Source organism: Ctenopharyngodon idella, chromosome 6 (genome assembly GCF_019924925.1).
Source record: "Ctenopharyngodon idella isolate HZGC_01 chromosome 6, HZGC01, whole genome shotgun sequence".
Taxonomy (NCBI): domain Eukaryota; kingdom Metazoa; phylum Chordata; class Actinopteri; order Cypriniformes; family Xenocyprididae; genus Ctenopharyngodon; species Ctenopharyngodon idella.
This window is the reverse complement of record NC_067225.1, coordinates 28,108,110-28,135,967: the sequence shown is the minus strand read 5'-3', so window position 1 is coordinate 28,135,967 and position 27,858 is coordinate 28,108,110. Positions and strand designations below refer to the sequence as shown.

Genomic DNA, 27,858 nt, shown 5'->3' with positions numbered 1-27,858 from the left:
GCCCATTCTTCCTGCTGATGCTTCACGTCTTATTGCCTGTATCCACTTTTGTCTCCTTAAAGGCTGGCTTTTACGGTTCGGTAGCTTATAAAAACTTAGTTCTGGGTTTTTTAGCTTGTTTGCTGTACACCTTGTCACACAGCAGCTTTAAGGCATTACAGTTACAATTTTTCAAGTTCAAGTCTACAGACTGCTTTGTCGGACAAAATGGCGGATTCAGCGTTATGATTGGTTAGATCGCCTGTCAATCAAACTCCCGGCGAAGGGTTAAAATGTGATCTCCTCATCACATTAAGCTATTTTATGGCTTGAATATTTCGAGAAAATAAATGCAAGTGTCATAAGTATTACCTTTATGATACTTTTGCCCTGTTGGAGCTTGAAAGCCACGGGTCACCATTGTCCTTCATTGTTTAAATGAAAAAGAGCAGCCTGGAAATTCTGATAAATATCCTGTATTACGTTCCATGGTTAATGTGGAATGGTGTCTAGAACATCTAATTCTAACACATCTGCTGAAATTTGAAGACCAGTCATTTAAACAATGGTGAGAGAATTCTACAGGATCATAAAATAAGAAAATAGGTCAAGTGTATTTGCTGAATTGTCCCTTCCTCCCAAAGCATAAATTCGCTCAAAATCTTCCCTTAGTTATGCATACTAAACCACAGGCTTAGCAGCTGAGCATATCCCAGCGCTGCTGAACTGTGGATGTGGTCTCACAAGTGTTAGTCACATCACGTTCTGCTTTACTATTATTGTGCTCTTGAGGAAGTAATTTAACCCTAACTTGCTGTGCTGCTCCAGTGGGAATTCCCCTGTAGTCGCTCAACACAATAACTGCACAGAAGTGTCCACTTACTAATTCCTTTGAATCTAATTGATGGTCTCATCCAGTGCCTGCCTAAGATAGCTGCACTTAAAATAAAATAAATTGGTCCTTAGTAAATTTTGCTTTTTGAGATGTTTCACTAGAGGCCTTGTGTTTGTGGAGAGTTGCCATAAGCTCTTTTATTAATTATGAAGGCCATGGGCAAGAAATGGGGGCTTATGAGGGGCTTACGAAGATTGCGAATACTTATTGATAATTAATGTGGGTTTTAATTGTGTTTACAAATTTGTTTAGCATTGAATTGTTCTATTTGAAGTCACCATCATGTCAGTTTGGGGCCAGATTTTTTTAAGAAAGTAATACTTAAATTCAGCAAGGATACATTAAATTGATCAAAAGGGACATTTAGAATGTTACAAAAGATTTATATTTTAATTTCATGCTGTTCTTTTTATCTTTTTTTTTTTTTGACCTACTACAGTTTCCACAAAAACATTAAGCAGCAACAGTTTTCAACATTTATGATAATTTTTAGAAAAAATCAGCATATTAGAATGATTTCTGAAGGATCATGTGACACTGAAGACTGGAGTAATGATGCTGAAAATTCAGCATTGCTGCACAGACCATTTGCATCACAGGAATAAATTACATTTTAAAACATTAAAATAGAAAATGGTTGTTTTCGATTGTAATACTATTACACTATTACTATTACTGATTTGAATGTATTTCTGATCAAATAAATGCAGCCTTGTGAACTTAAGAGACTGAGCAAAAGAGACTTATATATATACTGATCCTAAAGTTTGTGTGTGTACTTGGTATTCCTTACATTACGGGGACCAAATGTCACTTGAAGGATAGTAATACCAGTAAATTTTGACTTTATAGGGACATTTTTTGGTCCCCATTAGGAAAATGACTTATAAATCAAACAAAATTATGTTTTGAAAATCTAAAAATGCAAAGAGTTCTCTGTGATTGGTAGATTTAGGTTAGTGTAAGAGGATAGAATATATAGTTTATACAGTATAAAAATCATTATGTCTACAGGAAGTTCCCATAACACATGGAAACCAGTATGTGTGTGTGCGTGTATTATTTGTCTATAACATATATACATCAATTATGTGCAATTTAAAAAAAATAGAAAAATCAAATAGCCATGTTTTTCAGTTTGCAGCACACGTCTTGGATGTAATATCTGATGTAATTATATTTTTCATCTAATGCCAAATTCGGTGGGCTTGGTGAAGCAATAAGCACTGTCAATATCATATGTTTTGCCCTGTGGGGAATCCAGTGTATACTGCTGTGTCAAAGCCCTAGGAGGCCAGTGTGTTCTCCACTCACTGCCTCTGGGTAAACGTGCTGCACAGCTGTTTGATTGATTACGAACGAACCACAGTTGCTTTGATTAACAGCCAGTCTCCAGCTTGTCACTGAAGTATCTGGTGTAATTTCTTGCTTTTTACTTGTCAGCAGTTTGTGAGTGTGTAATTTTGACCAGTGCACTTGTCACTAATCCCAAGGGGATATAAGCGGTAATCACATCTCGATTAGGGAGCTGTACACTGCAAATTACTCCATGTTGGTGTTGTGACAGTGTTAATTTACACAAGTTGAAAGATGGAAATAGGATGTCTGAGTAATGTGCAAAATGCAAGATACAGGCCAGCAAGCGACCAAATTACTAGTGTAATTAAAAACATTTGTTTTCACAGACCATTGATGTCTTACAGTTGGGTACAACTTGCAAAATGTCAAAAGATCTGAATCAATCTGAATCATGTTCACACTGATTTCCAAAAGATCGTCTAAGTTCTAATTACAACTCAATTAAGTTATTCTGTAAAACATCAATGGAAGCCATAAGGACTAGAAATCAAAAAGTTATTAGTGAATGGGAAAAACTAACAAAATAATATTGCACTCTAAAAAATGCTGGGTTAAAAACAATCCAAGTTGGGTTAAAAATGGACAAACCCAGCAATTAGGTTGTTTTAATCCAGCGGTTGGGCTAAGTATTTGCCCAACGTGCTGGGCAGTTTTATTTAACCCAATTACTGTATAAAAATTACTATATGTCTGGCTTAAAATGAACCCAAAATAGGTTGGAAATTAAAAATCAGACAGATAATTACTAGAGGCAACAATAATAATCTAAAGGTGAACATTTATTAATAAGCAAGTTAATTATTATTCATTGAACTTATGTTCATTTATTAAACATATTAATAAATGTTAATTTCCAACATAGTTTGGGTTCATTTTAAGCAAGCAATACAGTCATTTTAACCAATAATTGAGTTAAATAAAACTACCCAACAGGTTGGGCAAACATTTAACCCAATCGCTGGGTTTGTCCATTTTCAACCCAACTTGGGTTGTTTTTAACCCAGCATTTTTTAGAGTGTAGTATGTATAGCTCTTAAATTTGAATATAATTACGCATACAATTTTAGGTTCATAATCTCAGCTCTTTTCCATTCAATGAAAATTCGTAATAATAATAATAATTATATATATATATATATATATATATATATATATATATATATATATGCATCAAGTTTCATTACATTTCTAGTAGTTTGAATGTATTCATATAATGCTTTGCAGATCATTAATGTATTATTATTATTAAAAATTATGTAAGTTACATAAAAATGCTGTTCATTGACTTAGATAATGCATGTATTTCATAACAGCTTATGTATCACTGTTATGCAATTCTTTTTGTTGTCACTTTGCGCAGTATATTTATCTTGTTACAATACAGTATCTACAGTGCATTCATCATATAGTCTATTTCTCATCTAAGTAATTCTAAGCATATTCATCAAAGTTGAATATTAAGCCCCTCGAGGTTGTCCACTGGTTTACAGCCTTGCAGACTAGAGCTTTGACTCAAAGCATTCCAGGCATATAATAATCCCAGGCTGTCCGATTTATCACAAGACTGTGTTGATACACCTCTGACACGCAGCCAAGGCAAGTCCCAGTAAACTTTCACCTTTTAAAAGTATTTTTTCACGTCGTAACACAGGATCAAGTGCCATTAATTGAATATGTCACGAGTGCACCAGTGGCTGTGGGGTCAAGTCAACAGAGAAGACAGTGTTTGCAAGATTCTAGCTAAAGACCTAAAGAATTCACAGTCGACAGGTGGGAAACGACCAGCTATTTGTGTAACCCCCTAGAGAGAGAAAAATTACAAAAAGACAACAACACTGAATATGAGGAGACGGGGAAACCGTTGCCTAATGGGTAACACGAGAATGTACGAAAAAAAAGACGGAGCGCGAGGCAAATCGCTTGCCAATTAGCTCTTGGATAGGAGTGAAATTGAAGCATATATCGACTGCAGCTGTAAATAGAGACATCTCGGTTTTCAGCGCCCCACCCCCACCCGGCTCAGCCTGCCCTCACAGATCACATGATGTACAGAAAATACCATGCAGGCCACCCACTCACACTCCTCTTCCTCTGATGAAGACTCCTCTGATAGTACTTCCAGGTGGATTTGGAGTGACTGGCAACTGCAGCACTACAGACTTAATATAACTACCTAATACATGCGAACAGTCATTAATATAGTACTCGTGAGATGCCCTTTCTGTTAGTAATATGTCAGGCTTTTTGGGCAGAGTTCAAGGTTGGGATTGTTCTGGTGTCTGCTTTCAAAGTGGAGATCAGGGTAATATTTATTTGGATTATACAATTGACTCAAAGCTATGCTCCACCCACCTTGGTCACTGCAGGTCACTCAGAAGTGCTTTACAGAATGCAAACAGTAAAATGTATTCTTTTATAAATTGGCAAAAAAAACTCGGTACACATATCGTTCTCATTAAGCCGGACAACTTTCTAATTTACAGTCATTAGCTCCGACCAACAGGAAGTCAGATATTTTGGTTTGAATGTGGATTTTTCTCACACACACACACACACACACACACACACACACACACACACACACACACACACACACACACACACAGACATAGACTCTCTCTCTCTGTCCAAACCCCCCTACCCCCTCACTCCTCCTCCTCCTCTCCCCTCCCCTCCTCTCCCCTCTCACTCCTTCAGTCTATGTGTGTGTGTATGTGTGTATTACAATCTTGATTAGTGGTCTTTAACCCTTTTACTGATTACCCATTTATTGATTTATTGAACTTATAAAAATTTTGAACTGCAAATGATAACTTCACACGCATTTGAAATTGAGCCATGACACTATATCACTATTTGGACAGGACTAGTTTTCTAAAAGTTGTTTGAGTTACAATTATTATTACCCGACACCTGTTATTTCATGTATTGATTCATACAAGACTAACATCTCTTACATCTGTTTTTTTTTTTTTTTTTTTTACATTGGAGATTGTGTGTTTTCTAGACATGGGCATTAGAGAAGGTGATGTGTTGTGTTTGCAAATATAATGTATGATGCATATGTCTTTAAATTAAATATTTATTGATATAATTCAAATTTATTAAAAACCCTATTTAAGTACATTTCACATGATTTTATAAAAGTGGCTGTTTACAATAAACTTGCACAAGTGAGCAGAAAAATCTAGACATGTACATTACTATTACCTGAGACTGATATTAAAATCGTCTTTGCAGGTTCTGTGATTTAGCTCTATTAATTAATTTTATAATTTTATTTTTTCATTGTATACCACACATTGAAATTAAATGAAAGCATGCTTTTGGTGTGTAAGATTGGTGCACAAACAATAGCTCAGTGAGGTCTAATCCTGGGTAATGTAGCTTTTCCACTAGGAATTCCACTGTTAAACATGATTATTTAAAAAATAAGTTGAAATAATGAGGGCTTGTGGCTTCAACAGGAGCATATACCATTAAGTCTGCATGAAATCAATATTAACCCTATTTACTTTGTTAGTGCTCATTACTAGTCTTGTGGTTCACTGTAACCTTGGTTAACAAGCTTATCATTAAAACTCCATTCTGTGGAGATAATGAATGAGTCTTTTTTACTTCCGAAACCCAACTGTTGCACTTTATACACAGAAGTAACAAACTTCTCCTTCTGCTTACGCTTTCCTCCTGTAGTTGACACCCCCACCTATCACTTTGGCTGTGTAAGAACTATAAGCACAAACACAAAAGAGGCTACGGCATTGGTCCAATGCAGTATACATCAGCCTAATTCCCCAGAATACTTTGTTTTACCACATTTTTCTGGTAAAAACACGATATGAATTGAAAGTTACTGTGTGACTGGTCAGTATTGGCGGGGCTTAGCTTAGTGTTAATTTTGCTGCTCTGCTTTCAAATATTTATTGCAGTTTTATAGGTTTGCTGCACCTGGCCTTGTCAAATTATGTGAATGTTGAAGAATGTAAAACAGTGGTAGCCGTGTGATTGATTTTTGGAAGCAATTCATTTTCTCACACACAGTGACTTAAAATGAATCAGGCTTTGACCTGCTGGAAGCCTTCTAATACCCCGCACTGGTTATCATTTAGCCATGGGAGAGCTGGATAATAGACTCTTGAACTAGATTTCCAACATAAACATACCACTGAGAAGTTAAGACAGGCCTGAGTACAAAAATGTAAAAACAATTTTCTCTGCAACACAGCTTCTTGCTCAACAATAATTTGCAGCCTTTTGAAATATTCTGTGCATTTTCAGTCATCTTTAGTCAGATGCATTTACATTGTGACTGTGCCTCAGATGCAATCAACTCTGTGTCTGTAAAGGTGTGAACCAAATGGCCCACAGAAACTGATGGGTTGTGAATGACAAAGAAACAGCATTGCTCAGAGTAGATTGCAGGGTAGATTGATCTCCTGTGGGAGGTCCTAACAGTTTTCTATTGTTTGTAGCCCTTTTGTCTTCATGTATAAAGTTCTGTCCCACAGAAGGGCTTTTCACACTTGAAATTGTTAATCCTGGGTCATTCTAAACCCCGGTAAACGAAATCCCAGGTTATCTTTATTCATGTTTCACACTGCTTATACTATACCCGGGGTTAACAGTTAATCCTGGGTTTTCATAAGCTACCGTTTCACACTGCACATTCCTAAACCCTGGGATAAAGTCCTTATCTGCATATTTGCGGTGTCAGTGTCACTGACTGGACAAACGCAGCGCGCGACCTGTTTATATAAACTCTAGCATTGCGCGCACTCATAGTACACATTGCTGACTGAAAAATCAGTCAGCAATGTGACTGTATACTCAAAGTCAGCAATGTGACTGTTCACTCAAAGTTTCTGAGTGAACTTTTCAAACTCCTCTTCTTCACTCCAATTGTTGCGTTTTCCATCGCTGTTTGACATTTTTCCTATCATAGGCAAAAACTACTGTTTATACATTGCGCAGTTTCCTTGACTGCTCAAAGCGATTGGTTGTCAGTTGCTAAGCATCTAGCTGAAACATTCTAACACTGCATCGTTTCACACTGTACAAGTCTGGCACCGCAGTGCGGAGTTAACCCCAGGTAAAAAGCAGTGCTAACCCCAGTCACCGTGATTTTGCCAAGTAAGACATGTTCCTGGATCAACATCTTTGTTGATCCTGGAACAACATTCCAACCAACCAATCAGATTTGAGGGACAAGTTTACCATTTATGTCCAGTTTAGGCTTGCAACCAGAGTTAGGTTTCCCCTTCTGATTTTAGGGATAAGTTATGGGTAGGATTAGGTTTAGGGGTAGGAATAGGGTTAAGACTAAATTTTCACACTGGAATGTTGTTCCAGGATCAACAAAATATGTTGATCCAGGAACACGTCTTACTTGGCAAAATCACGGTGACCGCTAACCACGCATCTAAATGACAAGTGTGAAACGCTCCTTTACCTGGGGTTAAAAGCGGTGTTTAGAACGACGATAACCTGGGGTTAAGCGCAATGTGAAAAGCCCTAGAGAGAACTTTGGGTTGAGATTCTTGAAGGCCGACATGCTAACATCGCTGCTGAAGAACTGTGCTACTACCTTCAATAATTTTTTCTCCCCACAAGAATTCTGGTCAAGCTTATTTATTTTATGTATTAGAGAAATCTAATACATTGGAGAGCCACCCAAACAACTGCTCAGCCAAATACACCAAAATCTAACACTTCCATGTGCAGTGGTTTAAACAAACAAGCATTTAATCCAGTCTGAAAGACCAGAATAATATTTCAGCTTTTGATATTAATTGGTGCCTGAATTACTTCTAAGCTGATATATATGGTATCATGTTTGTGATCAAAATCATCAGTTGGTTATACGATCATCATTTAAACTGTTATTGCCAGAAACAGACAGCATTGGTATTTATCATGATGAATCATCTTATTTGGAAATGAATATTTGCATGCGTGACACGACATATTTATGACTGCAAGATGCAGCAATTCCAACTGATTAACTTTGGTACAGCTCTAAAAATGTATCCTCGCGAGCTGAAATTCACAGATAAGCTGTTGACATTTCATTACGCACATATGCTATTTTCTCCCTAAACACTGTGAATTAGCCTAAAAAATCTGTCCTCTGTGCTAAAACATACATTTAGAATGCTGTTGTTTCTTCCCAAAGGGACCCAAAGAACAAACTTTTTCTGTAATATTCTCAGTCATCTCACATCACATTAATGTTGTTTATAGGAAGGGTTTGTTGGTCACTCCAAAACGTTGTCCAGTCCATATTTGAGATATGATAGTTATTGTAAATTTTGGAGGTGAGGTAACATTAAAATCCAGACAGCTCTTAATAGACCTAAAATGTTGTTTGAGTCAGTACACTTGCTAAATGGAAACAGAAAGTGTGTACTGGATCAGACAAAAACTGGCCTGGAGCATACATTAGATTTATAAACAAACAGCCAAAAATGTAGCCTATTTTTTGCATCAAAGGTGCCAGAATGCTGTTCTGGGAACATTTCGGCTCAATTTGACCCCTGCTGGTGCTTACTGAACTGCCAACTTCAACCTGGAAATAGAGCAACATCAAAATGATTTTGAGATACAATATCAGCATATTAGGATAAACATGATTTATTATAATTGCACTGTTATTGCAATGATTAAAGTGTTTTTATATGAAAATGAAAAATTGTATCTGCCAGTAATTTCCATAAATGGACTGCAATTATATAAATGTTCCTTCAACGACAGCATCATGGGGTGTCAATAGATCTGGATTACCTTCACGCAATGTGCAAGTGACAAACTTTTCCCACCTTCCAGTAACCTCTCCATAGCCAGTCATTTAATGAGGTGTTCCCTAAAAATAACAGCTGATTTACATGCTGTCTGGAGTTGTGTTCTGTGCAAGCTGTGCTGGAATGGCAGCCTTGAAGGTGCTGTAAATCAGGAGTCCCGTGTTAGGGCTTCGGTGGGTGACCTTTTGCCACTTGAAGGGTTTAAAAGTGATGTCACCCTAACAGTTGCTTACAACTCATCCAGAATCACCACTCTAGACAAGGGCTAACTGAAAAAACAATTGCTTCCTGTGAGGCATTAACCGTGCAGACATTAGCTGTAAAATAAAGGTTTATGTATAGTTGTTCGCAACAAAATTTTGATTTTCTGGGCCATTGGAGCAAACATAAAACACAACAGAAAGCCTCATGAGTGCTGCATAATTTTGTTTAAATATGTTCGCAACTTCAGTTATGAAGACTTCAAAATCAGTTCATTATAGCTAGCGAGAAAAAAACATGCCATATCACAGTTACAGCTCAGATGATGGTGCAAATAAACAGGGTTATATCATCTATTTTTATAGAACAAGAGGGGAATGGATGATGAACAAATAAGGGAAATTACTGAAGTGACAGTGCTGACAGGTTGTCAAATTGGGAAAAGTGATGATGATGAGTGAGAGCATGTGATGGAGGAGGGTATATAAAATCCACATGTTGGATTTGTAGTTGAGGAAAATGTGGTTCTCATAAAGTCTTGGTCACCACCAAATCTCAGCTTCTCTTCTGGTCTCAGTATATGCCTGAACTTTCTCTCTTGCAAAAACATACACTTATCTTTTGACTGTAATATTTATTGTCTGTAATATCATTTAATTTATTTCGAAAAAGGATCACAAGGCAAATGAGCCCTTTGGATGAAAACATGGCTCAAGATTTAGGTATATACGGCGGTGATTGAATTACAGTGTATGTTGGACTGCTCAAGAGTGGTAAGTCTCATAGCTTGCTATATCTGATTACATCTTATGGAACTTATTTTTTAACCACTATATACCTAGTTCACAACCATTTATCTGCATTGAAATAACTTTCTTATGCGCATGCTTGTAATGACTCATCTTTGTCATTTAGTCCCGATATAAATGTGTATGGCTAATCACTTCATTTGCATATTGGTTAACACCTTGAAATCAGACTTTTTCCACTTCCATCCTCGTTTGCACATGCACCACAAATTAACACCCTGGAAAAAAATAATTGACTTTTTCATTTTCTACAGATGTTGTAATTAATTAACAAGTGAGGCAGCTTAAGATAGAGAATAATGCCGGATCAAGACAATTACAAGTTGCATATTAAGTTGAGGTCATGGTTTTCATTAATGAATGCAGAAAAGCCCATCAGTTTTATATTAAAACAATACAGTTTGACATGTAATAAGTAACAAAAATGTCTTTAAATACTTAAGATATGTATTCTCAATGCTAATGAGCATGAATCATTTGATGCAAAAATCTACATATTCCATTTGATCTTCCAACTAATGTATATATTAATTAAAAATCATATCTGACTACTTGCAGCATTCAGTTTACTACTTCCTTTTGAACTTCAGAACAGAATACAACAGAGCAGTGCAGAACAACAAAATAGTCGTGAAACTGGCATTCAGTGTGTATAGCAATGCCGTAATTCTCTGAACATTGTTCATTTACTACCAGGGCCACCAGCTGTGTGCACTTGTTAGAGATTGTCATATATAAATGGAAACTTGTAAACCAAATGTAAAGCATCACTGGAGGTGCAGATATTCTCTGAAGAGGACTGATTTTCAGTCCATCTGTATGATTTTTGACCTGCTTGTACTGTGAATTTTTGTGAATGTCATTTATGATATGTGATACATATGATATGAACAAATTAAATAGCAATTCTATTAAATGTAATGTTTTATTTGTCATATAAATTAATCATTTGCAAGCATGCAAATTTGGCTTTTTATTCAAATATAGGGAGCATTATCAAAGTCAACAAAAATATAAATGAAACCTGGAATATACTGCGCCTAGTCAAGATGCAAATGCATAGGCTTTCTAGCATTAATATTAGGCTACTATAGCAACATTTTAGTTAAGGACAGTCTGTTTCACAGTCACATTTTGATTGGCACATTTGACACACAAACTTCCCTTGCCACGAAGAATGCAGCACTATATTGAGTAGGCTAAAGGTATGATGAAATATTTTTTTATTTTTTAGAGGGCTAGATAATTGGTTGTAATTAGTTGATTATTTCACTATATTGTTATTGTTTGTAACCAGTTCAGGCTGATCTATTTTATCATAAAATTATGCATCTGTTAAACAATTCGCAATGAGTGTGTGTTTTATAGTAAAGCAGACACAATTTCTTTTGGCGGTAGTGATGGTATCAGGGTAACTTGTCTGTATTGATAATAAAACTGCTTAAGTTGTAAAACTGTTGTAAAATTGCTTAAAACTGTGTATCTAAGACATATTTATATCTGGTGGTCTAAAACGTGTTTATTTCATGAATATTGATGAGTCAAAATTTCGAATATTTTGGCCTAGGCAATTTTCCTTTTTACTTTATATAATATTGTTCAATGCTCTGCCATCTGTATTTGCTCAGTAGCTTTAAGTTTAATAGTCGTAGTAGCGACAGTGTGAGACAACGGGTCTTCGCAGGCCTGCTGTCAGGCGAAACTGGATTTGCACCAAAAAAAAAAAAAAATGATGGCAATACTCAAAGTGATATAAGGTGTAATGTGATGTTTATTTACAGTGCTCGAGAGGTGATAACAGTCCCAGTAGAAAAATAACCAAAGCTATATACAAAAGTAACCCAGAGAAAAAAAATGACAAACAAAAGAGACATGTACAAAAAGAACAAAGAAAAGATATAACTATATATATACACAAACTTTGTCAATGATAGTAATGAATTGCTCATGGGACTGGAGTTGCATGCTCGTCTGCCAGGTTAACTGACAAATGTACCAAAATGTCCAAAGCTCCACCCTCCTGGATAAGACCATTGCAAATCATTAATGAGGTATTAAGATATGTACATATAAGATAAAAATATACATGTACACATATAATGCACTCCATATATATTATATATATATATATATATATATATATATATATATATACACACACAATAAAATAAATATAAATGAAGAAATAACCACTTAATCACATTTCCATAATCCCCCTATCAAGGCAAACAATAGACTCATTAGCTTCCGTTTGCTTTGCGCCAATGCAGCACACCACTGGCACTGCATATACAGGCTGCTGCATGGCACTCAAGTTTGGCTGGCCGATGGAGAATGCAACGAGGAAGACAGACTACACAGAGGCTAACAAACACAGAACATAGGTATGTATTAACAAAAATAAATGAAAATAAAACAAAAACAAAAGACAACTCAGGTATGTGTGTGTTGTTAGGCTAACCAACAGGGACAAGTCACTTTGTCACAGACAGGTTTGTTTTTTACAGTCTGACGAGTCTCAGCCTCAGACGGACTGTTGGACTGTCTGATGCATATGGCACACACAGTTGGAAACACTTTGGGAATTTCTTTATTTGATTGGTTGAATTCTTCAGGATTTCCGAGAGATGTGTGTATTGCATTCTTTAACAGTCCACCTGGAAACAAAGCCATTATGATGCCAAACCCCCTCATGGAAGAAAGCTGCCGTGTTTAAAACTGTGACAATGAGCACTTTTCAGGATCAACTAAACGCTGGATTTTAAAAAAGTATGTGTTATTATAGGGACATCGCCCCTAAACATGATGCTAAACAAAATTAACTGTGATTGGTTGCTTTACACGTCCTCTTGGAGCGGTCCTTGGCCAATGAAATCTGATATGAGTCCAGACCTGCAGTCAGTCTGAAGGTCTGGCTATGCAAACTACGGTCCAACAAATACGTGAAAGGGACACATTTGTTTTTCTAGCTGGGAATTACATCATCGCTCCCTTTCATTACTTCAGTATATTAAAGAGAAAAAAGGAAAATAGATGGTTTTAGTGTCAAACTATTAGTGTTTTTTTTGTTATCAAATAATAATACTCCTGGAGACAAGTGCATTTACAGTTCAGCTATTGTTTATCATGTGATGCAGTCTTCTGATTATGAACTAATTTGTTTTGTATAAACCATATGTGCGATTTGTAACTGAGTCCCTAATAACAATCACTCATGAACAGAAAAAACCCTCCTTCACTGTAGGCCTTCCTTACATAACTTTGCTCAGTGCACAATGTCACCTATTCGTCTTGCTTCCATTTGTAGACTTAGCAGCAAGGCCATGGTGCAGTTTAATGAGACGGTAATAAAACTCGTGACCCGGTGACCTTTGTCGTTCATGACTCCAAGAGGATTAGCCATCTTTTCCCACATCTTACCATGAGTGCTCCAGGTCAGCCTTCATGTGGTCAGGAGAATGATATTCTTCTGCCCAGAACATCCAAGTCATTTCACTCGTAATTCAGTGGTTTATGTGTTGGGTTCAATTCCAAGTACACAGGAGCTGAACACAGAGAATGTCAAGGAGATTACAATGAAACATGAGTATCAACAAACTAACATGGATATACTAATGCACACTACACTTTTTACATCTAAAATGTGGCCATAAACACATGCTGATAATTATGGAGGAGATTATATTTATGTTCTAACACAAATGCCTATTTTATCTGGCTGAAATGAGAGGAGTGTATCTTACCTAACACCTAAATGAAATCTGTGCTCCACTCCATGATTGTAATCTAAATGATAAAGTCGCAAACATAATTGCTCAGGGGATTGTTTACTGAATGAAAATAATTATGTAAAATAATAATGTCATGTATTTTATGATTGGCTATTTTCCCAAGGCTGTTTCATAATGTTATGTCACATGTATAAGATGCATGCATAAAGGCCAAAATTCAGAGACCAAAATATCTGGGAGATTTTTTACATTAAAACTTTTAGGACTTTGCGATTTTTAAAAATAATAAGATTTGTGTAGGTGCATCACTCTTAAAAATAAAGGTTCTTTATTGGCATTTATAGTTCCATGAAGAACCCTTAAAAGGATAGTTCATCCAAAAATGAAAATTATTCCATGATTTACTCACCCTCAAGCCATCCTAAGTGTATATGACAAACACAATCTGAGATATATTTAAAAATATCCTGGCTCTTCCAAGCATTATAATGGTGGTGAAAGTATGGATTATAAAAATATAATCAATACATTATGATGGTAGTGAACATATGGATTATAAAAATATAATCCATACGGCTCCAGGGGGTTAATAAAGGCCTTCTTAAGCAAAGCTATGGGTTTTTGTAAGAAAAATATTAATATTTAAAACTTAAAATAACTAGTAAAATAACTAGCTTTCGCCAGACGACCGTACGCATACTGTGCAAGTCGACTGACGCTACAAGAGTAACCTCTGATGCGATGTATGACGCAGGATGTAGGAGTAGCGTAAGCTTAGACGCCTCTTGCGGTTTAAACAAATATGGCTGGTTTGTTTCAGAAGGCCTTTATTAACCCCCTGGAGCCATATGGATTTTTTTTTTATGATGGATGGATGCATTTTTTTGGCTTCAAAACACGCCTCCCATTCACTACCATTATAAAGCTTGGAAGAGCTGAGATATTTTTAAATATGTCTCCGATTGTGTTTGTCTGAAAGAAGACAGTCATATACACCTAGGATGGCTTGAGGGTGAGAAAATCATGGGATAATTTTAATTTTTTGGATGAGCTATCCCTATAACCATAGAACCTTTTCCATTGGACTAAAGGTTCTTTATACTCTTAAAAATAAAGGTTTTCACAGTGATGCCATAGAAGAACCATTCACCTTTCAGTGAACAGTTCTTAAAAGAAACATTATTTTCTTAGTGTAAAGATCATTTTAATGATCTAAAGAACCTTTTTCCACTATTAAAAACCTTTTGTGTAATGGAAAGGGTCCATGGATGTTTAAGGTTCTTAATTTTTAAGAGCGATATAGTGGAAAAAAAAGTTTTTTCAGTGCTCATTGTGTTCTATAGGTTATAATAAAACTTTAAAAACTAAAAAAAAAAAAACATTTCAGCAACAGTAAATGTGTTCTCCGTTTCTTTATAATGGGCTTTACTGCTTGCTTTACTCAACAATCAGTGATGATATATTAGAAAGAAGCTTGTAAAAATATGACACTGCAAAAAATGATTTTTTCACACCTACAGTATCTCACAGAAGTGAGTACACCCCTCACATTTTTGTAAATATTTTATTATATCTTTTCATGTGACAATACTGAAGAAATGACACTTTGCTACAATGTAAAGTAGTAAGTGTACAGTTTGCATAACAGTGTAAATTTGCTGTCCCCTCAAAATAACTCAACACACAGCCATTAATGTCTAAACCGCTGGCCACAAAAGTGAGTACACCCCTAAGTGAAAATGTCCAAATTGGACCCAAAGTGTCACCATTATTTTCCAGCACTGCCTTAACCCTCTTGGGCATGGAGTTCACCAGAGCTTCACAGGTTGCCACTGGAGTCCTCTTCCACTCCATGACAACATCACGGAGCTGGTGGATGTTAGAGACCTTGCGCTCCTCCACCTTCCATTTGAGGATGCCCCACAGATGCTCAATAGGGTTTAGGTACCCTCAGCTTCTTTAGCAAAGCAGTGGTCATCTTGGAGGTGTGTTTGGGGTCGTTATCATGTTGGAATACTGCCCTGCGGCCCAGTCTCCGAAAGGAGGGGATCATGCTCTGCTTCAGTATGTCACAGTACATGTTGGCATTAATGGTTCCCTCAATGAACTGTAGCTCCCCAGTGCCGGCAGCACTCATGCAGCCCCAGACCATGACACTTCCACCACCATGCTTGACTGTAGGCAAGACACACTTGTCTTTGTACTCCTCACCTGGTTGCCGCCACACACGCTTGACACCATCTGAACCAAATAAGTTTATCTTGGTCTCATCAGACCACAGGACATGGTTCCAGTAATCCATGACCTTAGTCTGCTTGTCTTCAGCAAACTGTTTGCGGGCTTTCTTGTGCATCATCTTTAGAAGAGGCTTCCTTCTGGGACGACAGCCATGCAGACCAATTCGATGCAGTGTGCGGTGTATGGTCTGAGCACTGACAGGCTGACCCCCCACCCCTTCAACCTCTGCAGCAATGCTGGCAGCACTCGTACGTCTATTTCCCAAACACAACCTCTGGATATGACGCTGAGCACGTGCACTCAACTTCTTTGGTCGACCATGGCGAGGCCTGTTCTGAGTGGAACCTGTCCTGTTAAACCACTATATGGTCTTGGCCACCATGCTGCAGCTCAGTTTCAGGGTCTTGGCAATCTTCGTATAGCCTACGCAATCTTTATGTAGAGCAAACAATTCTTTTTTTCAGATCCTCAGAGAGTTCTTTGCCATGAGGTGCCATGTTGAACTTCCAGAGACCAGTATGAGAGAGTGAGAGCGATAACACCAAATTTAACACACCTGCTCCCCATTCACACATGAGACCTTGTAACACTAACAAGTCACGTGACACCAGGGAGAGAAAATGGCTAATTGAGCCCAATTTGGACATTTTTACGTAGGGGTGTACTCACTTTTGTGACATCACTGGCTGTGTGTTGAGTTATTTTGAGGGGACAGCAAATTTACACTGTTATACAAGCTGTACACTCACTACTTTACATTGTAGCAAAGTGTCATTTCTTCAGAGATGTCACATGAAAAGATATAATAAAATATTTACAAAAATGTGAGGTGTGATACTGTATTTGACAAACCATCAGTAGTGCTTATAAATTCCAGTCAGAACACTCTGGCTTGTTGTTTTAGATTACAACATGTTCTCTGTGCAGCTAAAGCAACATAAAATGCTTAATTTTATTAGTGACATAAAATCATGTTTTTGCCAAGTCGCACCATAAATGATTTCTTTAATGGCCTTGTTTTACAGGGAATTATACAGCAAAAACATCAACCATTTGCACCACTGCTGAATATCCGTAAAAGTTCTTATTTGTTATTATTTGCAATTTCAGGACTATTCAGTTAATCAATGCCGATTGTGGCATAAAGCTTAAAATAAACCCAATTCAACAATTCATTCTGGTATTTGACTGTCAATCTGAAATAAAACTATACACCTCTCAGGTAAGATCAAGATGAAATCATTTCAAAAGTCATTTCATAACAGTAAGGTGTCAACAGGAATGAGGTTTCTTCCCAAAGACCCTCCCTTCAAACAGGAGAACTTGCTTTTGGCGGAAGCCAAGGTTAAATACATGGGAAGAGCACACACACACAGACACACACAACTCAAAGGATTTATTACCTTGGACAACTTGGAGGCAGCACTCAAATATCAGAAGAGGCCAGAGCACTTTGAAAGAAGCAAGAGAGGAGCACAGAGAACTGTGAACAGGTAGGGATTTTTTTTTTAGCCTTTTTTTGTTGTAGTTGTGACAGAACTGAGACATGCACAAAGAACAAGAAAACAATAAGAGCTTCATACCTTTGTATTGTGCCAAAGTCTCTCGCCACCCTGTGTACCTTGAACAGACACTTGTATGTTTTCTACGGGACACAAACTAAGTTTTTCACTCTGTTGGGTGTACTGAACTATGCATGTACTTTGACTTAATATAGCGCCTGTGGAGTTTTTACAATGCAGAGCTGACAACCTCATGTTACTTTGAGTTCTGACACCTCTAAACTCTAAAATTATCTTCTTCTGGTTTAAAGACTTACTCCCTGTTTATAGACTTATTTTATACTTTCTCATAACGTTATTGGACTTAACATAGATGTTTTAAATGCAGTTTCTTACAACTAATTTGATGGCCACTCATCAAAATCATTCGAGACGGTCTTCCCGATTTGGGTTTCGGAGTCTGGAATCTGTGATAGCTGCTAGTCAGGTGGCATGATGTCAAATCAGAACAGTTGCAGGGATGTTCTAACTATAGATACAAGTATCACATCAAATGAAGCCTACATGAAGGATTTTGAATCACTGGGTGGATGTCCATACTTTTTTGCTAATGTATATATGACAGTTGTGCCACATTTAGAATAATAAAATAATAATAAAAAAAATCTTCCTAAAGTTCCTATGAAAGTTCCTGTTCCTATGATCTTCTTATTAAAGACCCCTGTGGTGAAAATCAAGTTTTTATTGTTGTTTATATGTCTATGTGGTGTTTTTAATATGCTTTAAGACAAACCATGTGCAAATTCATATGTCAACACCATTGCTGAGTATTTTCTCCTTAAACCTGCAGTGAAAAAAAGACCCACAGTTTGAAATCACTGGTGTCTGTGAAATCAGTCACAAACTACCTTGTAACCAATCACGTCAACGTCACCAATCATTAACAGCGAACTAGCAGGGGAGTCTTGAGAGAAGCCAGGTTATCCTGGTATATTTTTCTGTTGATATGAAAAATCATGTAGATTTAGCAATATAGTGTATGATGTATATTATGATGTTATGATGAACTATATGCCTTTCTCCACTGACGTTCTGAGTTGTTCAAAGCGTAGGGATACTGATTGTTAGAAGGCAGCTGTCTGACTCACATGGTTTGTGTAACATTAGCAACACATTATTAGCTGTGTGATAACATAGTCAAGCAAAAGGCTAACATTAATTACCGTTATGTGTCAGATGGGGTAAGGAGTGATACCATTGTGCTGTGTTTACCTCAGTAAGTTGAGCAAGTTCATCTCTGAGCTGGCGTGAGTGAGTGGAGGTGGGGCTAATTTGCATATTCACTGGTCTGTGTATACTAAATGAGGCAAGGGTGTAGAGTTACATTCAAGCTATTTTAAGGCATGAAGAATTTTTTCTCACAATAAAAAATGTTTAAATATGTCATTTTGGTGAATAAGATGAGTTTTAAGGGTTTTCTAGGGCTTTTAAGAGTTTTTAACAAATCATGCAAAAGACAAAACAGGAAAAAACTGAGGAAGCATGCAAGTAATGGTGTTAGAGTAGTAGAAGCGTAACTTTCAATAATGTGGGATACTTATACAGAACATCTGGATTATACTATAAAAGCAACCAAAGAACTGAAAAAAAAGTATTTTTTGTTTTCTCACATTAAATCTGTGGATAAATATATTATTCCAATTTCCAATATTGCACCTATTTCTTACCTGGATTCAACATTCTGGTTGCTAAATGTGAATCATTCAAATTTTACAACTCTCAAAAAAACAACCTCAATATAACATATTAAACACATAATTTATAAAATACAGAAGATACAAAAATATCCAGAAATGCAAACCAACATTTATAGTACACTTTCCTCGTATGATGATGATGATGATGATGACGAAGCTGTGTATGAAAAAAGCAACAAGACCTTATGGAACAATAAAATCTTAATGTGTACCAATGGGAGTTGCTTTAAAATATTCAGTGTGACTATAAAGTGAATCCACAAAAAAAAAAAAAAAAAAATGTGGTGAAGTGCTGAAAACAAATCTAAAAATGTTCCTGGCTGTTCCTGAAATATAGGAAACAGGAAATAAACAAATTGGCTCAGCAATTATTATTTACCAGTAAGGCTGGTCACTGACAGCAGCTTTACGTTAATTTATCTTTAAATGTTGTCTTCTGGGAGCCACAGATTCTTATCTGCACACTGAGAGAGTTAAGAGGTGCATGGGGACATTTGAGATGCCTGGAGAGGCTATCCACAGGACCCATTTTAACTGGGCAAGGCTGAAAGGACAGAGGAAGAGATTTTATCGCCAATCAGAAAAACAGGAGGGTGATAGACTGAGCAAAATTGGCTTTGCCTATTACTGAGGGTCATTTTGCTCACTTAAACACCCTGTGGAATCACATCTTCTGTACTCTAAATAAAGTACTGACAAGCAGGCTGATTTATAACGTGGTCATTTCCTCACCTAAAACATGTGTTGCTTCAATCTAAGACCTGAGGGGCTCATTGCTAGCTTTCCCAAAGAGGAAAATAGACTTAATGCTCTAATCGATATTGCATTTAGTGCGTGCCTGGCTAGTGTGCTGTTTGAGAAACTTAGTTATGCACTGCTGTGATTAGGTGATTACTAAAATAATGACAGTTCTGGAGTGTTCTGGAAATGAGACTTATTTTTCCTCATAGTGGTTAAATACCTCTAAAAATGCATCCATTTTGGAGAAAGAATGTAATTTTAGACATTTCGGCCTCAGGGTAATATTGAAAAGGCCCCTTGGCAAAGCCAAAAGTAGAACTTACCCATTGGTGTTCACATAAATGTCACCTTGCTAATGCATTGTACGTTAATGATATGCATGCTATTACCTTCTAAGTGGCTCTCTTACTGAACTTCGCCAGTTTCTAGAAATGTAAATAACTAGAGCCAACTGAGGATTGTGCTAGGCTGGCATGATAGCCTATCATTTGACAAATGACTGTGTCCTACTAAACATGTCAGCAGGGCAATTCACAGAGAGGAAAAAAGGGTTAGTGGTATAGTTTAAAACTTGAGCATGTCATTAGACTTGCTTTTCATATAGTCGTGTGAAGTGGTAGTTTACTCATGCACTGTTATTACTGCTATACAGCCCGGCCTGCCGCTGGCATGTAATTATGTTATGAAGCATGGCTTCAGTTTCTCAGCACGATGAAAATGTCTCCTTTTATGCTGCAGTACTTCTGATCTGAGATACAGGTGGAAAACCCTGGAAGCTATACTAACACAGGAGATCTTTGCACAATAAACCACTAATTTGTTAAGTGAGAATATACCTACATTTAAGAGTAGAATACCCAAGATGGCAGTGAAATGAAGTGCTTGTCTCCATATAAGCATGTGATTGCGCTGAGTGGTGTGAAGCTCAGGTTGCGTGTAAACTGAAGACCCTCAGCTTGGCAAGCTTCAGTGTCGGGATATTTTGCTCAGGAGGGTTAGATAGCTCGTTTTCCAAAATGAACTGAAGCCAAGGGCTGCTTAGGATATACTAAAAACTGGCATGGGTGTTCAAATAATTTGTCATTCTGAATACATTGTGCTGTAATCAGATAATGGGCAATAGTGTTTCTGAACTAGTTTTGTTTTAGCAGCCAGATTTTACACTGGACTTCAAGTGGTAAATACCGAAAACGTTTATCATACAAATCCAAGGGAAATTGATCATTTTGTTTTGTACATGCTTCTTGAATTTTGATGGTTTCGTGCTCTTGGCACAAAACAAGTTGTGGTTGGCACAATCCATGTTTACTCTCGCTTAAAGTGATCCATATTTAATTTAGTTTAGGTCCAGTTTGTTCTACCTTATGTCATTTTGTCCATGTTTTTTGAGGATGGGTGATATCACACAACCTGTGCATGCTGGCATTCACCTAATTTGGTTGCTTCTACTCAGTGACAAAATAACGAATTTGGTTGGACACACAGCTGTTTAACAACAAAAGATACGGGAAACGTATTCTCCTCCCTATTAAAAGCTTATGTGGCTATTTATTTTGCTATGCCATAGTATGAACATTAAATTTTATTGTTTGCATTTAGAATTGTTTTTTCCCTGCGGTCCATGACCCTATCAGATTCAGAATTGACCTGAAACCAATTTTGAGTTGTGACCCACCAGTTGAGACCAGTGGTATAACAGATACTGTATCACAGTTTTGGTAAAACTTTAACTAATGTTATGAATTGAACCTTATTGTAATGATTTAGGTACTGTATCATCAATGACAATAACAATGAACAACATTTTTTAGCTTTCATAAATCTAGGTTAATGTCAATATTTTAATTGATAGATATACTATTGTTTATCGTTATCATGATAATTCATAAATCATGAACTAATGCTAAATTATGCAACTTTAAATGTTATAAATGTATTGGTATATGTAGAAATTAACATTGATCTAGATTAATAAATGCTATTAATTACAGTCTATGATGCTTAATGCAAATTAATTTTATGAACTTTATTGTAAAGTGTTAACATGACTTCAGTACAACGGTACTTGCATTCACTTGTTCAACCTGAAGCTGATAATTACTAGCAAAAATTTGTGTTACCATCCAAAGCAGTAATGTAACTGTCATTGTGTTATTCATGATGCAACCAATTGAAATAATAGCTGGCAGGTTTTACGCCAACAGAAATGACAAGCCAAACCGTGCATAATGATGAGTGCAATGAATCACATGCATGTTGAAGGATGACACTCAAATGTCAGATTTCAGCAGCTTGTGATCCACAAAACGCTTGCATTTATATCCCATTATGCTCTGTGCAGTGTCTATAAGAGACCAATCAGCATGCTATTGTGTGTGGAATATGCCACTTGGTCAGATGACTGATGTAGCACTGAATGCAATTTCATAGAGTTATTTATGAAAAAAGATAGCCTGTCCACAAAACAACCTGCGTTCTTCAGTTTCTGAAATGAGATTGAGACTACCATTAGCAGGAGTCAACGACAAGAGCGGGACAAGAGTCATTGAGGGCCCTAGACTACAAGATCATTCCAAATAAACAAGCTCTGTCCAAAACCTAGTCGACTGCCTACCTAGACAGCATTTCACCTTATTCGGCCAAAATTAGCTTTCAGTGAGAAATTACTTTTCACTGAGGGAATCCTGTAATGCACTGCGATAAGCTGCGTGAAGAATTTTAAACATATCATTCAGTACTGAAAACTATTGACGAAAATTGTTTCATTTAAAGGGGCTTTATGTAAGAAATTTCATGTATTATTTGCTTTTTTTAGTGGCAATGTATAATGTAATAATCATAATCTTTTACATTGTGATCCTATTATTTGCAATAATTGGCATGTTTGTGTGCTGCTGTGCGTCCCTGTGTGTATATAATAACCAAAGTGTACGCACGCCTAAAGGCGCATATTACTAACACGCTCTTTAAATAACAAAAAAAAATATTGCGCCATTGACTTTAGACCAGGTTTCAGTTGGTCAATGGCGCAGTCTATTTCAGTTGCCTAAAAATAGCAACGCTCCGACAATGCACCTGAACACACCAAGTTTTTAGACCAGGACGGCAATTTGCGCCACAAATGGGCGCAAATGCATTTGCTGTTTAAACAACGTGGCACAGGACGTGAACGTTATAACTGCGTCGCGCCTGGCAATGAACTCTATTTTTGTGGCATGCAGTCTTGCAATTCAGTCACTTACAAGGTTTTATTTCAGTTAGGATGCTGCCTTCACAAACAAGGATGTGTTCTTTTATTCATAAAGAGCTAGCTTGTCATTGTGTCGAAAAAACAGTGCACGAGTCAAAGATGTTCGTCTGCCATGTGTTCATGCAGAAAACACATTTAATACAGCACAAATGGATGCATACATCCTGTGTGACACCCCCTATGAAGGCAGTAGACAGCACACTAGGTTTTGAAACAAAGCTTAAAATCTTGAACACATGCTCACAAAAATATTTTCAGCTCTCCTTCTCAAAGCCAATTTGTCTCCCTGCTGGAGACAGTTAAATCCAAACATGTCAAAATCCCATATTAGTGCTACACTAGTGCTAGTATAGTAGTGAGGACACACTGACTGGATCTGAACTGTATATGTGAGTGGATTTGAAAAGATGAATGACTTGAGCCGTGGAGGTTTTGCTGACTAGGCCCAAAGCCTCTCTAATGGAACATAATGCACAGCACTGTCACACTGCATCACATCCCAACAGATGGGATAACTGCCGTCCTACTTTGCTCCATCTTTGTGCCTATTTCACCTGAATTGCTCTTTTCCCTAAACTGTATGGACTTAATAGGTTATTTAAATGTGCAAATGCTAGTTGCACCTATTTTTAGGTGTCTGCTTAATGGGGATAAATTCTTCAGAAGCACATTGGCTCAATATCATAAAATTAACTTCTAACCGCATCCTGTGCAAACATTTTAATCTATCCAAATGTTTAATAAGACTGAAATTGAATTGACCTTTCATATTGCTTTTCTCTTACCCAGAGATACTTCTGAATTCTTGAACCATTGGACTGCATCAAGATGATGAAAAAAGCCAAGGTTTTAGATCCAACTGCTGCCGGGCAAGGCGGTAAGAACAATATAATTGTTCTCTCTCCCATATGGCAGGCTGACACCAGCACCGAACCTTGTCCAACTGCTCTATTACTGAATTACTGAAACAACAAATCCAGCCATGTTCTCTATGAAGACTTGCAGTAGAGAAACACAGATGATGGTGGAAAAAAAATTCAAATTTTTGTTGTGTAATTCTTTCTCTTTCTTAATGGTAACTATTCCCAGAGGATGCAATTTAGTTAATCAGATTTCATTGTATTCATAATGACCAGAGTATAGCAATGGAATTTGACACACTTGATAGGACGTGAGTCTCATTTAGAAAAGTTCTACTATGGTAAGCAGCTACGTTAAAAGGCAATGCCGGATTTTCCAGATAAAATCTAATGACCTCCTCTCCATTGCAAAATGAATAATATATCAGTCCCTGAGGGGTTAGAAGAGCAAGATATCAAGATAAAAGCCAGTGTTAAATCCAACCTAGCCACACAAATTTATTTAAACACATAAATGATCAAACAGCTGGTTAAAGTCGTAGGTTGTGGGTTTGGAAACTAGCCAATGTGCACAAGATGCAAATGAAGAAGAGGATGTGAATGTGGGTTATGCAATCAGAGCCTTCATCAGCACCTAGTATGCCCTTCATCTGGAAGCTCACTAAACAACCCTGTGAGCATATGCTGTCATTCAGCATGGGTTTCTTTGAATCGTGTAACCATGGATGCGAGGGACGACCATCAACCAACCAGAATGTGAAGTGTCTGTGTTGTGAAGGACAGCAAATAGAGCCAGAAAAGAAAAGCGGGAGAACTGGACCAGGCTGGATTCGAACCTGTATGCACAACTCACAGCTCTTACATTTCAACAAACCAGTTTACATCATTAAATGTTTTCTAAAAAATCCACCCACTTAACATTTATTTTCTTTGATTATTTCATTTTTTTCCATTTGCTTTATTTATTTCATTTGCTTTGAGGAGGGGATTTATTTTACCTTATTTAAATAGACATTTTTTATTTCTTTTTTTCTCTTATGTTATTTATGAACCCCTCCTTTTTTATGATGATGGGTGATGATGATATATAAATTGCAGGACATTTAAAACAGGCCTGTTTCACACCGCAAATGCAAGCAAATAATATATATAATATTAAAACTTTCGCTATAAAAATAGTACAATGCACAGATCAGTGTAGCAAACAGACAAACGCTGCAGTAATATTAATATGTGAAGACCTTTGGGTCGATGTTTACTACAATTGATAACTGATATGTGACACGAGACATGAAAGTAGAGCCAGTTTCAGTGTTGCCATGGACGACCACTGAAACCTGTGATTGACCAATCAAGTATTTCACAGCAACATCAAAAGTCCCATATTTGAAAAGAACAGACAATTTGGTTTATAGTATATTTTCAGCCAAAATATGCTTTGCACAGAAACTCACAGCTATACTTCCGCTAGGCAGCAGTGTGAATACTGTAGCAAGAATAAAAACTGCTGCTAATGTATGCTGTGTGAAACAGGTCTTACACTTTTATTCCCTTTCCAGTTTGTCTGCTCTTTCTCTAGTCTCGTCTCTTGTAATCTCACATTCAACCCCTTAGTGGATTGAATAATTATGTTTTATTGCTTTAATCTCCCCGTCTTCTCCCTTGTCCTGTGTTTTTGGTTGTATTTGTGAGTAAATTTGTGTTTGTCCATAATCCTGTCAAAGAAAAAAAAAAGAGCCAGGATTCACAATTTTGTGTTCTCCTTCTTTGTTTCCCCTTCCTTTGTCACTGTTGTACTGTAATGTTGTGGCTATACTGTACCAGGACTGGAAATTCTTCCTCTCAAAAGACAAGGTAAGGTAATTGAATGACAGCAACCTGAATCTGCATGCATGTCATGATATCCAGTATATCATATCATATCATATCATATCATATCATATATATCATATCATATCATATCATATCATATCATATCATATCATATCATATCATTTCATATCATATCATATCATATCCAATATATCATGATATCCAGTCAAACTTTATAATGTTCAGATTGCTGTCATTCTGAATTTGACTTCTACAGTTTATTTCGGAGCCTATAGTGTGTGGCGATCTTTAACGGTCTCCCAGGAAACAAAACCATGTTTAAAAGTTTCGATTCTGCAGCAATGCTAGATTTTAAAAAAGTTTGTGAAGTTGTGAAGGCAGCTGTGGTTCATCTGTAAGGGCAGGTGGGGCAGTGCCCCACCAAAATATTCATCCAAAACAAAGACCTTCAATATAAACCAAATCAATATTAAATTGTAAATGCGTTCAGCATTCTGAAACAAATATTTTTTTTCGGATTTTTTAGACTATTTTAAGTCATAAATTGAGCAGGATATATTAAAATTCAACGCATGGCTTTGACAGGCATGTATGCTGATATTAAGCTGAGTAGCTCTACAGCACCCCACAGTTTTCCAATGTAAATCTGTGGTGAAAAATGGAACTGCAGCAAGCTCCATTTTAGAGCCATTTGGGGCAGATTTCAGACTGCCCTGCTTATTTTCACGTTTGAGTAAACCTTGCTCCAGACCAAAATGATAGAAATCTGCTTCAGCTATGTATATATTAGTCAGGTCAGTGACTAGTTGGCATGTCTGTTCTTCCTATGTGGAGTAACGTATCAAATTAATGAAAGTATAAATCCTTTGATTGAAATGTGCTCGTGTGAATAGCCTTTATATAGTTCTGTTGTGTTTGTTTTACATTTACATGGTTAAAATTTCATTGGATGTCTTAGATATTATCTCTTTTTCACCTCTGGAAACATTTCTACCTTCAAATATATTATATTTTGTACACAGTTTTGTAAATTGCAGATTTTTCAGCATATGTTACGTCACTGTGCACCTGCTGTGTTGTTTTGTCCCCCTGATTTTCTGACATTGTACCCTCAATGTGGATTCTCTCAGGCATCAAAAGGAGATCTAAGGTTCCTGGTGTTATGATTACACAGTACATTGAGGAACTTCCTGAGGGGATGACAACTCCTGACTTCACACGTAAACCCATCGCTTTAACCATTCAAGAAGGTAAGCACATTAAAAAAGAAGAAACTACAAAAGTGAACGCAAATATGATTAGAGGTGACAGTTGAGAGCTAAACGATCCTGGATGTGAAATTAACAAGCTATGAGCATGTACAGAGGATTACCACACAGATTTGCTGCCCTAAATGTCTAAGCTCTGCAGCTACACAGATTTAACTTGCACAGTAGATGAGTGATTTATCACCAACTGGGATGCATTTTATATATTCTACAGTATGCTGGGTACTTGTTGACTTATTATTAAAGGGTTAGTTCACTCAAAAATGAAATTTCTGTCATTAAATACTCACCCAAACCTGTAAGACCTTCGTACATTTTCAGAACACAAATTAAGATATTTGAAATCCAAGAGGATTTTTTTATCCTCAATAGAAAGCAAAGAAATTACCACATTCAAGGTCCAGAAAAGTAGTAAAAACATCGTTAAAATAGTCAACGTGACTACAGTGGTTCAACCTTAATGTTATGAAGCAATGAGAATACTTTCTGTGTGCAAAAACAAAAAAATGACGACTTCATTCAACAAATTCATCTCTCCCCTGTCAGACTCATACGCAGTGAATGCAGTTCAGCGCTTCCGTGTTTATGTCCGAACGCTGACTCATTATTGGCCGGCTCCTGCGTCAGCATCACACGCA

The 27,858-nt window shown here is 36.9% G+C and overlaps 1 protein-coding gene across 4 annotated transcripts in view; it reads left to right on the top strand.

Annotated features, from left to right (window-relative positions):
• Nucleotides 1-17,361: 17,361 nt before the first annotated feature.
• Nucleotides 17,362-27,858, top strand: part of LOC127514905 (immunoglobulin-like and fibronectin type III domain-containing protein 1) — a 30,547-nt gene continuing 20,050 nt past the window's right edge. For 3 of the 4 annotated variants that reach the window (XM_051898169.1, XM_051898168.1, XM_051898165.1), the window contains exons 1-4: nt 17,362-17,502; nt 24,049-24,136; nt 25,944-25,973; nt 27,083-27,202. In XM_051898169.1, coding sequence (XP_051754129.1) covers nt 24,088-24,136; nt 25,944-25,973; nt 27,083-27,202 — 199 coding nt within the window. In that variant the 5' untranslated portion in view covers nt 17,362-17,502; nt 24,049-24,087. The remainder of the gene's footprint in view (nt 17,503-24,048; nt 24,137-25,943; nt 25,974-27,082; nt 27,203-27,858) is intronic. The other variant, XM_051898167.1, reaches the window with a different exon arrangement.